The sequence below is a fragment of the Patella vulgata genome, chromosome 5 (genome assembly GCF_932274485.2).
Source record: "Patella vulgata chromosome 5, xgPatVulg1.2, whole genome shotgun sequence".
Taxonomy (NCBI): domain Eukaryota; kingdom Metazoa; phylum Mollusca; class Gastropoda; family Patellidae; genus Patella; species Patella vulgata.
The window spans coordinates 28742852-28758443 of record NC_065883.2 but is presented as its reverse complement, the minus strand read 5'-3'; the positions used below and the strand labels follow the sequence as shown (position 1 = coordinate 28758443).

The 15592-nt window shown below is 33.9% G+C and overlaps 1 protein-coding gene across 1 annotated transcript; it reads right to left on the bottom strand.

Annotated features, from left to right (window-relative positions):
* Positions 1-2264: 2264 nt before the first annotated feature.
* On the bottom strand, positions 2265-15519 carry LOC126821863 (leucine zipper transcription factor-like protein 1). Its single transcript, XM_050550413.1, has 10 exons — positions 15397-15519; positions 13597-13721; positions 12388-12582; positions 11145-11271; positions 9451-9516; positions 9054-9131; positions 7345-7416; positions 6386-6490; positions 4372-4475; positions 2265-3339 (listed from the first exon to the last, which is right to left on the bottom strand). Exons 1-10 carry the CDS (start codon positions 15397-15399, stop codon positions 3318-3320), a joined length of 897 nt encoding a protein of 298 aa, XP_050406370.1. The 5' UTR covers positions 15400-15519; the 3' UTR covers positions 2265-3317.
* Between the last annotated feature and the right edge of the window lie 73 nt (positions 15520-15592).

The window sequence follows — 15592 nt, the reverse complement described above, 5'->3', positions numbered from 1 at the left end:
ATAGAACTGTGTATATTTTAATATTCAGTATCCTGTTACATTTGTTTCTACACGATCGTCTCCCAATATACCATCGATTCACAGTTTATAATTAATTTGTTCGCAAACACGAATAATCCGAATCCGAACTTTGTCCGCGCTATCAATAAATTTTATAGGTTTATATGATATGGAAATTACAAGCATAATTCAAGCGGCGAAAGAAAGAGCTTAAATAATGAATTCTGGTTTCCTCAATATACTAAAGGAGTTAACAAATGGACATGTAGGTGGATATTTGTTATTTAAATTAAAAACTATATCTTGTGCACGATCCCTTAAGCGACAAGATTCAGACAGACTGTGTTTAAGGGTAGAAAATTCCATTCAAAACACATTCTGTGTATATAAAGTGTATATAAAGTGAGCCATAAAACCTCAAAGAAAAATTTAATAACCAATAATACCCAATTCTACCTGGTGATTTCTTGATCGCAATAAACTAGCGGTATTTAGCTCGCATAGCTCTAAAAATAAACCACATTTTAACAATACAATTGAGAAACTGTCAGTGGGATGTACTGTGACAACAATAAACCTCTTCTAAAAGAACAGTAAATGGGTTGATGCATCTCCAAAAATACAGCACATTATCAACTTGAATATTTGTGGCACATGGCTTTATAGGGGAAGGTGAGATTTAACAGTTTAGATCCTATGGAAGAAGCAAAGGATGGTGAAGTGATACACCACTTTAAATACTGTTGGAGGGGTGATAAACCAATTCAACCAGCAGTTGCCAGGCAAGATACCCCTGCATTTTACAAGAAATAGATAGAGAAGAGAACAATTAGCTAAAAACAAAAACGATTTTTCGTACAATTAGGGGCCATAATCCAGAAAGGTATGGCCTGAAATGTGCAAATATCGAAAGGGACAGAGATCTCTTGGATATAAAGATATATTTTAAGTTTCATCAAAATCGGACAAAAATTGTGACTTCTAGAGGGTCCACAACCTTGGTATTACATACTTTTCCACTATTTATGTACAAGGAGCGACCATTTTCTCCAGCAGTTTCGGTCCTCTTTTCGCGAAATTCGAACTCAACCGACATTATGGTGTAACGGTGATATATTCAAACATTTTTTTTAAATAGGATAAAAATTGTGAACACAGGACAAAGGGGGGGGGGGAGGGTGATATACAAGTTTGAAGACTATGAGAGGAGAAAGGGGTGATATACAAGTTACTATAGAGGAGAAAGGGGTGGTGGTGGGTGATATACCAGTTTAAATACTATGAGAGGAGAAGTGGGTTGTCGAGTGACAGATCACTTTAAATACTATGGAAGGGGCAAGGGGCGGTGAGGTGATATAAAAAGTCAAATACTATGAGAGGAGAAAGGGGTGGTGGGGTTATGTACAAGTTTAAATACTATGAGAGGAGAAATGGGTGGTATACAAGTTTAAACACTATGAGAGGACAAATGGCTTTAAATACTATGGGAGGAGCAGTACTTTGAGAGGAGAAAGGGGTGATATACCAGTTTAAATACTGTGAGAGGAGAAGGGGGGGGGGAATATACAAGTTTAAATACTAGAGAGGAGAAAAGGGTGATATTCCAGTTTAAACACTATGAGAGGGCAAGGAGTGGAGGTGTGTGTGAAATAGTTTTCTTTAACATTGGCTTCCACTGAGGTGATATCGCAGACAATGGAGTGGAGGGTGAGATACATGTTTAAATACTATGGGAGGCAGGGCCGTATGTAGGATTTGAAAAGTGGGGGTGCAGCACAGTGGTGGGGCGCCATAGCCTACACGTATGTGATATAAGAAAGTTTTGATCAGGACAAACGAACCCATTGGCTTGTGGGCGCCCTTAAAACCGATCGACAAGAGCATCACAGAGGACCTAAAAAAAACCCACGAGGTTGGACAGGCGACCCTAGTCCTTGTCACGTATAACTAGGGAATCGAAACCACGCCAGTTGACTCAATGACAGACCTTATGATACAGTACGCACATGCTAATTCAGCCATCCCCCTCCCACCACACTATGAGAGTAGAAATGGGTGGTGGTGTGATGGGGTGATATACATGTTCAAAGTTTAAACACTATACAGAAAGACATTGGTTTATGAATCAGCTACTGAGATACACTGATGGTTAAGGGATTATTTGGGGATATTATAGTTGATAAAACAGTTCAAGGGGCATAACTGAACATAATATTTCAGATAATCATTATCTATACAGCCCACAATTGTATAACCACAGAATATTTAGTTCTAAAATTATTTTTAATAAGTGCAAAAACATACATTTATGTTATCCATAATAAAAGTCAGATATTCAACAACATAGGTATACTAAGATATATTTAGATATAATAATTCCATAAAATAGCAGTCAACAATATGAGTAGATCTTATAGAGGTATATGAAAATAAGCTGAATTTTGTGTAATATCGTTAGCAGCACCAAAAAAATTAAAACTATCCAAGTACTAACATTTCAATTTTGTTAATTTAGATGCTTTTCTTGTAGTTCTACCATCTTCGGTATATGGAGTAGACAAAATACACTTATCTAAAATGAAAATTATTTTCATAGGATTCTTTTTAGGATAGTAAATTAATAAGAGTTTCAAAGATATAAACTAAATGGACGGTAAGTTTACTAAGACATATCCAAACCCATAACACATTTTATTTAATACATTTACAAAATATTAGCCACTATGGTAGTGCATTCATCTAGTTAATAAACAAATGTACAAACTTTATCAAGACCTTTTAACAGACACATAATGTCATTTGAAATACAAATTAAAACACATATAACATAAATAAAGAATGAAATATATCACAGGCTATAAACAGTTAATATATATATTTATTATTTACCAATAACATAACATACAAAGCAACCAGGTTTTTGTTTTTTTTAAATCAATATTTAGGTTCTGTTTCTTTTTAAGGCCCCAAGCACAAGTCCTGACTGATGGCAGAGTAATTATGAATTAAACAGATAAATTTATATTTAAGAGTATAGAAAGATGGACAGATTAGAATAATGTACTAGTAGATTATAAAGTAATTACGATTATAAAGACATTAACATACAATGGGCAGAAAGACTGGACACTGACTAACCAGCAACAAGACAGTATTTAATACCAGTGAGAAGGCAGTCTGTATAAGATTAACACTAGCATGTAAAGGGACTTTTTAAAACATACAAAACATGATGAAACAAAGAAGGTTAACCGTAAATTGTGTAAAGAATGTAATAAAAATGTATGGAATAACATATTATAAACTGTTTCTTTAATCTAATCGTTCACTGTTTCATATCTGTAATAAAATAAAATAAATTTATTAATAATGGAATAGAATATGTCTACTCAACACTTGATCATTGTGAATTTTATTCTATGTTACATTAAAGATACATTATGGGAGATTAGATAAAGAGTTTACTGTTTGCGCTGTAATAGTTAAAAAATAGATAACGTAAATAGAATATGTTGAAAATTTCAGTCAAATTGCTCCACTCTGAACCGAGATATTAGCTTTTGATCATCATTTAAAAAAAGTCTCGATCATCCATTTTTGGATTTAATCATCAATGAGCGTTAAGCAGCAGATAGGATTCAAATCCAGTGAAAATCCGACACACAACGAGACATCGAGAGTTGATTATGGTTTAGATAAGTTAATTAATGTCTAATTAATAGTTTATATAACATTTCAGGCCTAAAGAAAGACGTGCAATAGGCAGATTTAGCTCTTGCATAATGTACGTTTAATAGCAATGCTGCAGAGGGTGAGTTAACCCTTTCGGTAGCATCATTGTCCACACTTCTAAAAATTTAAAAAATCAAGGAATCCATTATGCACATTGCCAATTTGAAGACCAGTCTCTTCCATTTCTTACCATCTAACCAATTAGAAACACTTTCTTTTGTTTTTGATCATGTAATTTCTCCAATTTGTCTGCTTCTATTACTGGAAGCTAAATCAAATATAGCAGCATCTATGTACAGGGACCTGTGGTTTGCAATGATACATTACTAAACCTTGGGTTGTGATTACCAATATGTTTAGCATTAGGTTATGCTTGATTAAAATGATACATTACTAAAACAGGCTTGTGATTACTAAATGTGCTAAGTGTATTGTTATGCTTTTAGTGTTATATTATGTTCTTAGTGTTGTGTTATGCTTGAAGTCTAATATTATGGTCACTTCGCTTCATTGCTGATGAATGTAAAGCCATAATAACTATCTCCCTATTAGGTATGCACAAGTTTTATTAGTTATCTGCTATGGTTATGTGGGATCTTTGGTATCGATATGCCTTTCCAGTGATATATATTGACTTACTTAGATAGTCGTTTACGTAAATCTTTCATCTGTTCATTTTTCTTCTGTAACATTTGCTTTAAGTTTTTAAAAGGCGCTGTCAAACTAACTTTCTTCTCCAGTTCCTGAAATAAATAACAAAGAATTAAAACTAACATGTAGGTTGAATCAGTATTAGGAAAATTGGCAGTGTTAAAATCACAAGTTATATAGGCTGTTCAGATGGCAAAAGATGATATAGCATTCCTGGTGACTTTAATCCAAGCTCCGTTTTCATTAACTCACTCGGAGCAGAACAGTAGGACATTAAACCCCTTTTCATTTCATTGTCCAGGCCTATTTTAATAGTCCGCTACTTAGGCTAAGCAATTTGATTAGTTGAGACCAAGGAACACATAACTTTGGTCCTAATTGGGTGAGAGTGACGAAACTCACGAGAATAGATTCATTATATCAAAAGCTTGGCTAAGCTCAATGATGAGAATTTTATGCTTAGACTAAGTAGCGATAAGCAATTTGATTGATCAAAAAGATAAATGTGAAATTAATCAATATGTATCATCTATTTATTTTGGGATTTCGGTGGGGGACATCAGCTTCACTGTTAGTTTGTTTCATTTAATCCAACCTAGTTTATAATACCTATTATAACCAACGATTCTCACTTTTTCGGTCAGATCATATTATTAATTTTATATGCGCAGAGGGCATGATGATAAAGCTGATGTTATTATTATGGTACAATTTAAGAAAAAACTAATGTGTTAAGATGAATACTGGGTCATAGGCAGAGGCTTGTGAAACGAACTAATAAGCCCACTAGCAGCAAAAAGGTAAGTGCTAGATCTAAAATCATTGTCAACAAATCCAACATGAATTCTTTCCCAAGCTTTCCCTTGAACAATCCCACCGTCCACAACTAGACGGACGGACGGACGGGGTGACAACAATATACGGCAACATTTCAATGTGAGCTTATAAAAATAAGATCTGACCGGTTGTAATGGGAGGTCACGTCAGGGGTCGTGTAAGTGACTTTTGACAATATGAAGTCAGTCATTCGATTAACTGATCAGCATAAGTGTTCTAAGTGGCTATTCAGAAATATAACTGAGAATGTTTACCCACAGTTCTGTGCGCCACACTATAAGAAATCGACCCTATGTAGTGTAGACAAGCAAAACAAAATTTTGAACTATAAAAAAGAAACGAAATAAGATCTCTGTTTTAATCAGATAGATAAAGAGATGAATATTGAATAGAAGATGAATGTTGAACAAGCCAACAGTGAGGCTGATATTTTCCATCCCAATCCCAAAATGAATAGATGAAACTCATTATCTTTTTATAAAGCATCTAGCAATCACTCTGCTTAACCTAAGCAGAAAAGGTTCAAGAAATGAAATGGGGTTTAACGTCCTATTGTTCTGCTCCGACTGGGCTAATGAAGACGGGCATCCGCCATTTAGTCTTCTATGAGGGAAATTTTGCTGGACAGCAGCGCTAAGACCTACTCTTGTATCGATTTCCAACTGTCAAGTCATCTTTTATGTGCACGCCAATGTGTACACAGCTGTCCTTGTCAGGCCCTCCCACTCCCAGACCAGCGAACCTGCATCTTACCCACCGTGGCTTCTCCAGTCAAGACAAGCAATCTACACCAAATTTGAACATTCTAACTTAATTAGAAGTTTGTGTGTGTGTGTGTGGGTGTGTGTGGGTGTGCGGGTGTGTGTGTGTGTGGGGGGGGGCGAATGATTAATGCGTATCATTAGGTCTCTCATTGAGTCAAGTGGCGTGGTTTTGATGCCCCCTTGTAGTAGGGTCTCCTGTCCAAACTCGAGGGGTTTTCCCCAGGTCCTCCCATTGTGTCTCTATCTGTGTGTGTGTGTGTGTGTGTGTGTGTGACAGGCAGACTACACCAAGTTTGAACAATCTATGTCATTAGTCCCCTCCTTTTGTCGAAGACTATAATATATAAATCATTTTTTTTGTTGACAACCTACAAAATTGAGAAGTACCCAGATCAAATTACCTTTTCAGCCATTTCCAACATTTCCCGTATTTTGAGTAGTTCATGTTTCGTTCCGGCAAGGTCGTGGGTCAAGTTGGCGGCAGTATCAGCACCTGATCTACGGGACTGAAAATAAAATTAAACATACATTAGCAAGAGCTAAATCTGTCTATTGTGGGTCTTTCTTTAGGCCTGAAATGTTATCTAAATTATTAGTTAGACATTAATTGACATATCCAGACCATAATCAACTCTCAATGTCAACGCTAGTCTGCGATATTTACTGGATTACGATCAGATTTGCTGCTCAACTTGCATTCGCGATTTAATCATGAAATGGATAATCGGGACTATGTTTGTTTATAGTATCGACTTTAGTAATGATCGAGGCTAGGAAGAAAATTCAATTGCTAATTGAGTGGATCAATTTGACTGAAATTTTCAGCAATTCCCTTTATATTATCTAGTTTTTAACTAATATAGTGAAAACTGCCAGCTCTTTATCTAATCTCCCATAATGCATCTTTAAATTAAAGAGGAATGTGTTTTAATGGATCTTTATTTTGTGATTGCTACAGTGTAATGTACTTTAGCATATAAGTGTAAATGTATCTTTCCACATTTAATGTAGGTACTTCAACAAGTACAGAATTATCATAAATTAATTACATGTCTGTCCTAACATTTTCTTTTCTTAAATCATATTCTTGTCTTAAGTGATATTATGATCAGTCCCACACATATTGACAGAATTCCAAAAATAGTTAGAGTTATATTGACCAACGCAGTGATTTAATTTTCAGTGTATGTACATAACAGCTTCGAGTCTTGATAAAAACAAGTTAGGAATAGGAAGTCCTATTCTTTAAGTGCCAAAGACTAAGGAATTGATGGCTTTCTGAGGAAGATGGCACCAAAGATTTTATTCCTGAGAGATAAAATTTTAATATAGGATTAGATATTATTTATGATTCTCCTACCTGTTCAAGGTCAGACTGTAATCCAGACATTTTTCGATGAAGATCTTCTAAATCAGCTTGTGTAACATTTGACTAATAATGATAAAAAAAAATGAACATACATAGAGTATCATAGATTATATTGTATCAAAACAGTGCCATATTGACCAGGACTCTTTATTTCACAATTTTCAGTAATTTTTGACAATGAAATGGAGACATGAAAAATACATGTGTCATATCATAAAATAAAGTACATGTAATTCAAAATGCACACATTAAAACTTGGTAATTTTATATGCCCACAATTGCTTGTGAACGCTCTAGAGGCTAAAGTTAATATCCCAGTGACTTTAAATTTATACACAGTATTTAAGGTCATGAGATGAAGCCTATTGATTTTCAACGATTTCTGATAATTACTGCCAGTTATGGCTCTTGATCACTTTGAAATATCTTGTGGATGCTCTAGAGGCTAAAGTTAATATCTGATTGACTTTAGAATTATACAGTGTTTAAGGTCATGAGACGAAGAAGCCTAATCTTGTGGGCACTCTAGAGGCTAAAGTTAATATTCAATTGACTTTAAATTTATACCGAGTGGTCATGAGACGAAAAAGCCTATTGATTTTCACTGATTTCTGATAATTACTACCAGAGTTATCATCTGATTGATTTTAAATTAATACACAGTGTTTAAGGTCTTGAGATGAACAAGTATATTGATTTTAAATGATTTTTGATAACTTAAACAGCTAAATATCATGGTATTAAATGTTTTGTATACTAAACGTTAGCTTGCGGCAGAACTAGAAGCCAAACAAATTCTAATGATTTTCTGATAATTACTTAAACATACATTATGCAAGAGCAAAATCGGCCTATTGTAGGTCTTTCTTTAGGCCTGAAATGTTATAAAAACTATTAATTAGACATTAATTAACTTATCCAGACCATAATAAACTCTCGGTGTCAAGGCTTGCCTGCGATATTTGCTGGATTACAGTCCGATTTGCTGCAAAACTTTCCTTCGTGATTAACGATTAAATGGATAATCAAGACTATTAGTTTTGTCTTATCGACTTCAGTAATGATGATCGAGGCTAAGCGGAAATTTCATCCGCTTAGTTCTCGGTTAATAGTAGATCAATTTGACTGAAATTTTCATCAAGTTGCCTTTACATTATGTAGTTTTTAACTATTATAGTGAGAACTGCCAACTCGTTATCTAATCTCCCATAATGTATCTTTAATGAGTTTAATCTTTGAGTTGTTACTCTTAATCAGATTGTAGTTTATTGTAAATGTTTCATTACCTACAAACGAAAAAAATATGCGACAACTCTTGCTGACTGCCCGGACGATTTAGCTGCTGTAAGCTTATGTTTTGTTGCCTATCAACCTATCTTTCAGTATAAACATCACTTAAAAATTGATTAAAATTAGTTTATACAGATTATCTTGAGCATCTTTAGTCAATATAACAAAGAAAAATATTTGACTATAAAAATAATACCAAATTTTGAAATGATAGATGAACTCTTATATTAATCTTCGAGTGATTAATCTACTGAGAGATTTTATGAAAATAGCGTTTCTGGAAACACCTTTTATACCACTTCCTATTACAAATGACAGTGAGAGCAACCTTTCATCATATGTCTTTTCATATTATTCTGATCAAAAACTACATTTTTAATTAGGATTTTAATGTGACAAAATCTTCTTACCTTTCTAGCTCTCAATTCAGCTTCTGCCTTTTCTAAATCTGTAGCTAGTGCTTGACTTCTAAATCTCCCTTCAAGATCCTAAAATTAAAATCAATAAACATAGAAAAGCTGCACAAATGTAAAACAATCATAAAAAAAGAATCATTTCTACCACAGTAAAAATGTGGTGCAGTCAGTAGGAAAGCTCAATTTGTAAATTTTAACCATAAAAGTCAGGATTCAAGTACAATATTGACTTCTTTGGCAGGTCATTTCATCCCCATTCATTATATATCCATGGTTATAAAAAGATAATAGAACCTAGATAAAACCAGAATCCCGCTTGTTATTCATTACATTTGAGATCATTATTACAGATGTGGGGCACATGCCAAATATTCCTAATATATTTACTTACCACTTTTTCATATTTTGATAATCTCTGTCTTAAAGCATCATTGTCATTCATTATCTCATCAATTCTCTAAAAGATAAAAAAAATACATGGAATTTGAGATTTAGTGTTTAATAAAATTTTTATCTTGAGACTAATTTTTATAAAAAATCTACATTTACTGTGATTCAATATGTAATGGTAGGAAAGGGATTTATGTCACTACAGGCATGTTTTCGACCTGATCTTTTTTGTCTTAACATGCTTATCCTTTGTCTTTAACATTTTTATGCTGTGCATTGTTAACTTTGTCTTTATCATGTTCAATTATATGTTTATGCTGTATATTGTTAACTTTGTCTTTTAACATATTTATCCCGACATTGTTAATTTTGTTCAATATTATGTATATATTGCACATTATTATTAAAGTTATCTTTAATAATATACTTATGCTGTACATTGTTCACTCTGTCCTATTGGGGGGTTGGATGGCCGAATGGTTAGCGAGTGCACGCTGTATCATATGGTCTATCATTGAGTCAACTTGCGTGGTTTTGATTCCCTGGTTGTACCTGACAAGGAGTAGGATTTTCTCCGGGTCCTCCAGTTTCCTCTTTGAACTATGTGATAGTCGCAAAATGATCTTGTTTGTGTTGAGTGGAGGTTAAACTCTCTCTCTCTCTCTCTCTCTTTGTAAATGGTCTTTGGATCACATGCCTGCAAGCATGCTCGACAGACCCATGAAAACAACTGCCTGTAGTTGCTATCTGATGTAGCAATGCTTCATAAGCTGATAATGCTTGTTACCATTGCTTCAATAATACATGGCAAAAAATTTGCTCTGGCACTGACCTGACTTAATTACTCACACAAAAAAGATAGGTTGCCAGGCGACGAAACATGCCCACAGCAGCTAAATCATCCGGGCAGTCAACAAGAGTAACAACTCATTAAGTAATTATTAGGAAATCATTAGAATTTGTTTGGCCCATGCTAATGTTTTGTATACAAAACATTTAATATCATGGATTTAGCTGTTCAAGTTATCAAAAATCATTGAAAATCAATACACATGTATTTGTTTGTCTCAAGGCCTTAAACTCTGTGTATCAACCTAAAGTCAATCGAAAAGATTATATATAGGTGTAAACATGATGTATAAATATAAAATCAATTAGATGATAACTATGGTCTCTAAAGCATCCACAAGATTTTTCAAAGTTATCAAGGGCCATAACTCAGACAGTAATTATCGGAAATCGTTGAAAATCAATAGGTTTCTTCGTCTGATGACCTTAAACACTGTGTATAAATTTAAAGTCACTCAGATATTAACTTTAGCCTCTAGATAGTAGAGCATCCACAAGATTTTTCAAAGTGATCAAGGGCCATAACTCTGGCAGTAATTATCAGATATTAACTTTAGCCTCAAGAGTGCCAACAAGATTTTTCAAATTGATCAAGGGCCATAACTGGCAGTAATTATCAGAAATCGTTGAAAATCAATAGGCTTCTTCGTCTCATGACCTGAAAAACTGTGTATAAATCGGATATCAACTTTAGCGTCTAGAGCGTCCAGCAATTGTGGATGTCAGATGGACGGATAGACGGGGGCGACGACAATATACGACCACATTTAAATGTGGGCGTATAAAAACTGGTTCTGCATTTAATATGTAAACAGATATAAACATCTACAGAGTAGTAATCTTTACCATGTGCAGTAAGGCACTGCCACCTGTTTCATTAAGGGGAGCTAACTTTGATGGAGTAAACTCTGTATCACGTTTTGTACCAGTGAACTCCCTTTCTTCAAATTCCTTTATCTGTTCCAATAAATCCCTAGAAAATAATAAACAGATATACATAGGTCATTGAGCATTAAGTGTATAAAATCTTTGTAGTGAACACATTATAATAATGATTTAGAGGGGCATTTTAAGCCTGTTAAATTGGCTAGTTTTACTCTAGGTTTTTCATCAGGTTTCAGGCCAATTAAATATTGGTCATGTCGGAAGATATCCTCTTATGGTACTTTTGGGAATGAATCAAAAAAGTTAATATCACTTCTAGTCGTTGTTTTTTGTATTATAGAGGAGAGCCGAAAAAAGCTCCCCTTAATGAACAAATTGAAAAAATCGCTCCCCTAGTTTCAATAAGAAGAATGGTTTAAAAATTAAGGATAACGATCTGATATCAAGAGAGTGATTAGTTTTAGGTATATGGAAAATGGTTCTGAAGATCAATAACTGTGTGTAAGGTGTCATTCCTGGTTACATAAATGATTAAATGATAACAAACATCATCTGCTAAATAAACGCATTCATACTCGTAGTTGTACGGTCAAAAACTTTTGCTATCGTCTAAAACTAATAGAAATACTTGTCTAAATTTCTAAATATTTATAGCTTGTATAAATTTTGTTTAAAAACATAACTCATATTCAAAATATAATCATAAACGCTCGAAAATTCCAGCAAAATATAATCTATTTCTTCCAGAATTATTTTCATTGGAAATTTTCATGTGCCATCTCTTGTAATTTCTCATGTCTCGCAAGAGTTCTACTTTACATTTCAGTTAAATTAACCAATGATGCATAGGTGCCATCTATTTTTAGCAACTTATTCATCAGAATCTTATTACCATGTGCGATCACATTATACAATAATCGAATACACCAAATAAATGTTCACAATGACAGCATGGCGGCGATCGGAATTTGAGTCTTTCACACTCTTTTTTTTTTTTTTTTAAAAAATACAGATCTCACTGATTTACAAATAAGGAGAGCGATTTTCAATTTTAGGTGAGGGAGAAAAAAAAAACTCCCCTCAGTCGACATTCAGGTGTGCGACAGGCACTCGCAAGTGATCGCGCCTCAAAATACAATGAATGCACTTCACCCTGACCCTGATAAATCTACAAGTACATGTACTTTACAATGCACATAAGTACCTGTTTTCCAACTCTGAAATATCAGCCTGCAGTTTAAGATGCCATTTTTCGGATTGTTGAAACATTTGTCGCATCATAAGGACGTTGGTATGGGCTGTGTTAATGAGTTCTGATTCCACCTCTCCACGGACGACAGATAGCAGACCATCCAACATGTCAATCATCTCATCACGAGTAAATGTAGCATCATTCAATCTTCAATAAAAAGAACAAATCATTAGTTCTCAACAAAAAAAATGGTTACTATTGAAAATACATGGTTTCACTAATATAAATGATGCATATAAATTTGATACAGATCAGATCATAAATTTTGGCATTCACAAGGTTCAACAAAGTGAAAAAAGGGCCATAACTCTAGACGTAATAAATGGAAATTGATGAAATTCAAGAGGCTACTTTATTTCACTAATTTAAATAATGCCATAACTCTAGACGTAATAAACGGAAATTGCTGAAATTCAATAGGTTTCTTCATTTCACTAATTTAAATAATGCATATAAATTTCACAAAGATTCATTGATAATTTTTGCCGTAAGAGCGTTCACAAGGTTCAACAAAGTGAAACAAGGGCCATAACTCTAGATGTAATAAACGGAAATTACTGAAATTAAATAGACTTCTAAATCTCACTAATATAAACAACATATATCAATTTTAAAACAATCGGATGATAACTTTATGCGTTAGAGAATTCACAAGAAATTGGGACGACGGGCGGACGGCAATATACGTCCACATTTCTATGTGGGCGTATAAAAATGTACTCAAATTGATTAAGAAATTAAAATATCAAGATTTAGCGAAGATTATAGGTGGAACTGGCTTGTTTTGACAATATTCTGTTTATATCATCTGCAGAATTTTGACAAATTTTCAATTCATCTAATCTTTATAAATACTGATCAGAATTGAACCATTTTTGGATTGAACTGATGTTCCTGTTAAGAGATTGAATATTCACAATACTATAGTGTACAAAAAATCTTTCAAATGACAATCAATGACTGATTGGGAATTTACAATGTACTATTTCAAAGAGTCTGAAAACCATAAATCCAATTCAAACAATTATCTTAGATATCATACACTCCAAAGGATCTTCTTTGGTTGTTATCATCACTAAGGTTAGCTATAATACAATGTATTTTCTCTCACTGGGTGGAATTCAGTGCCTTTTGGTTGAATTGAAATTTATGTAACCATACCTGCTGCCTTGCAGTTCCTCAAAACAAGCATCAACTGCTCGTAACCTTTGCCCTCTTTGATATCGAGCAAATCGCATGTAATTAATAACCTGATTCTGATGATGTTCATTTACTCCTAATTCACTCTGGAAAGAAATATAAATATTCATTTCAATTCATCAATTACATAATAATCAATCTGCAATCTGGACAACACAGTATTACGCTAGCAATCTCAACCTCTTCAGAATAGGGACCTATGTTAAAATTTGTATTGACTAAAATGTGCTTGCCATGAAGTATCTCATAAGAGATACTGCTTTGCCAACAAATATATTTTGTCCCAGTAGTCTGAATGTATTTTCCAATCGATGGATTATACATTATAATTATATGATCCCAACTCTAGAGGAAATGTAAATTTTGTAATCCAGCACAGTTAAAGTAAGACAACCCTGCAGACAAGACACATATTAACTACACACTGCAACACAAACTATAAACAACAAGTGTATCAAAATTCAAATCAGGTGAATGGTTTACGGTAGATTTGGAGCTTAGAGGCTTGAAATTCAATGTGGACATATTCAATATAATACTGCTTGCTAAAATATCTTTTTTTCCAAGTAGATGCTACTGGAACAAGAACAAAATGATTCCTACATAATTTGATTACTCAGGAGTAAAATTACAAAAAAAATAAAATAAAGCATAATGGGTAGGTTTTTTACAGCTAAGTTGTCCACAACCATTGGTTAAGTCATCCACAACTAATAGTTGACTCGTACAGACAATAATTTTATGGAATAAAACAGTCTTAGACTCTTAGTCATCGGTTGTTAATAACTGTTTTATTTACCAAATAATTAACCATTATGGTTGACCGATCACGGTCAAGATTAGTTCACCAATGTTTTTGTAATAAAAAAGCCTTGTATTGTTTGTCGATTGGTGTTATGATTTTAGACATGAAGAAAATCAAATCGAAGATTAGACGCACCGTGCTGTCCATTAAGGTTTAGAAATTTAATTGAATTGACATGAAATCTGCATACAGGTTATTCGATGGATACATGTACATGTTTGTGCACTTGGCAAACCTCGGCAGATTCAGGTACTCTACATCTAGCCTCGGCTGTATGACGGTAAGTGATATGTACCTACGCCTATACAATTGCGATGCGGCACCGGTTTATTTATTTGGAAAACTTGCCGCTTTTTAAAAAGAGGTTATCAAAATTGCGTCGCACGAAGCGTGTCTGTAATTTTTAGTGTAAAGTTGTCCTTGTTTGAAGAAAATCGGATAAACTTTAAAGAAAAACAACTTCAGACTTTGAAATTTTTGTATAAGTTAAGACATTCTTCAAAGGCGTCGTCATGGACAACGCCGTTGGTAATCCGGGAACTTAAAAGTAGTTCCAATGGAGGAATTTGTCATACAGCCGAGGCTAGATGTAGGGCACTGCAATCTGCTGAGGTCTGCTGAGTGCATGTTTGTGATAAGATTAGTTTATATGATGTCCAACATTGTTTATCTTCTTTATAAAAAGGTATTTTACAACATTCACACACTAACACTATTTATGGAATAACAATTACTGGTTTATTAACATGCATGCAACCTATTAGTCAAGAAGATCGTCACTCAATACACCACATAACATTGCCATTTCTTGTCACAGACCCGAGACAGCTCACTTGGGATTTCTCCGTAGGCTAACGAAAATCGATAGTGTTCACTGATTTATCATTGATTAATCAGGACTGAATTCTAACGCTGAACATTTTTTCAACACTAATAAAGATGTATAATAAAGTTACCATTTTGTCAACAAATTATAAGGTCTTCAATGGTATATCAATATGTAAAAGTGGACTAAAACTTTCAATAAATTTCTCGGGAAAATGAAAACTGTTTTAGTGCCTAATGTGGACGGATGCGATGAACCTTGAATTAAAGGCCCGCAACATTTATTAGAAACACGTTTAAAAAATGTATTTGATAAATTTCTATATT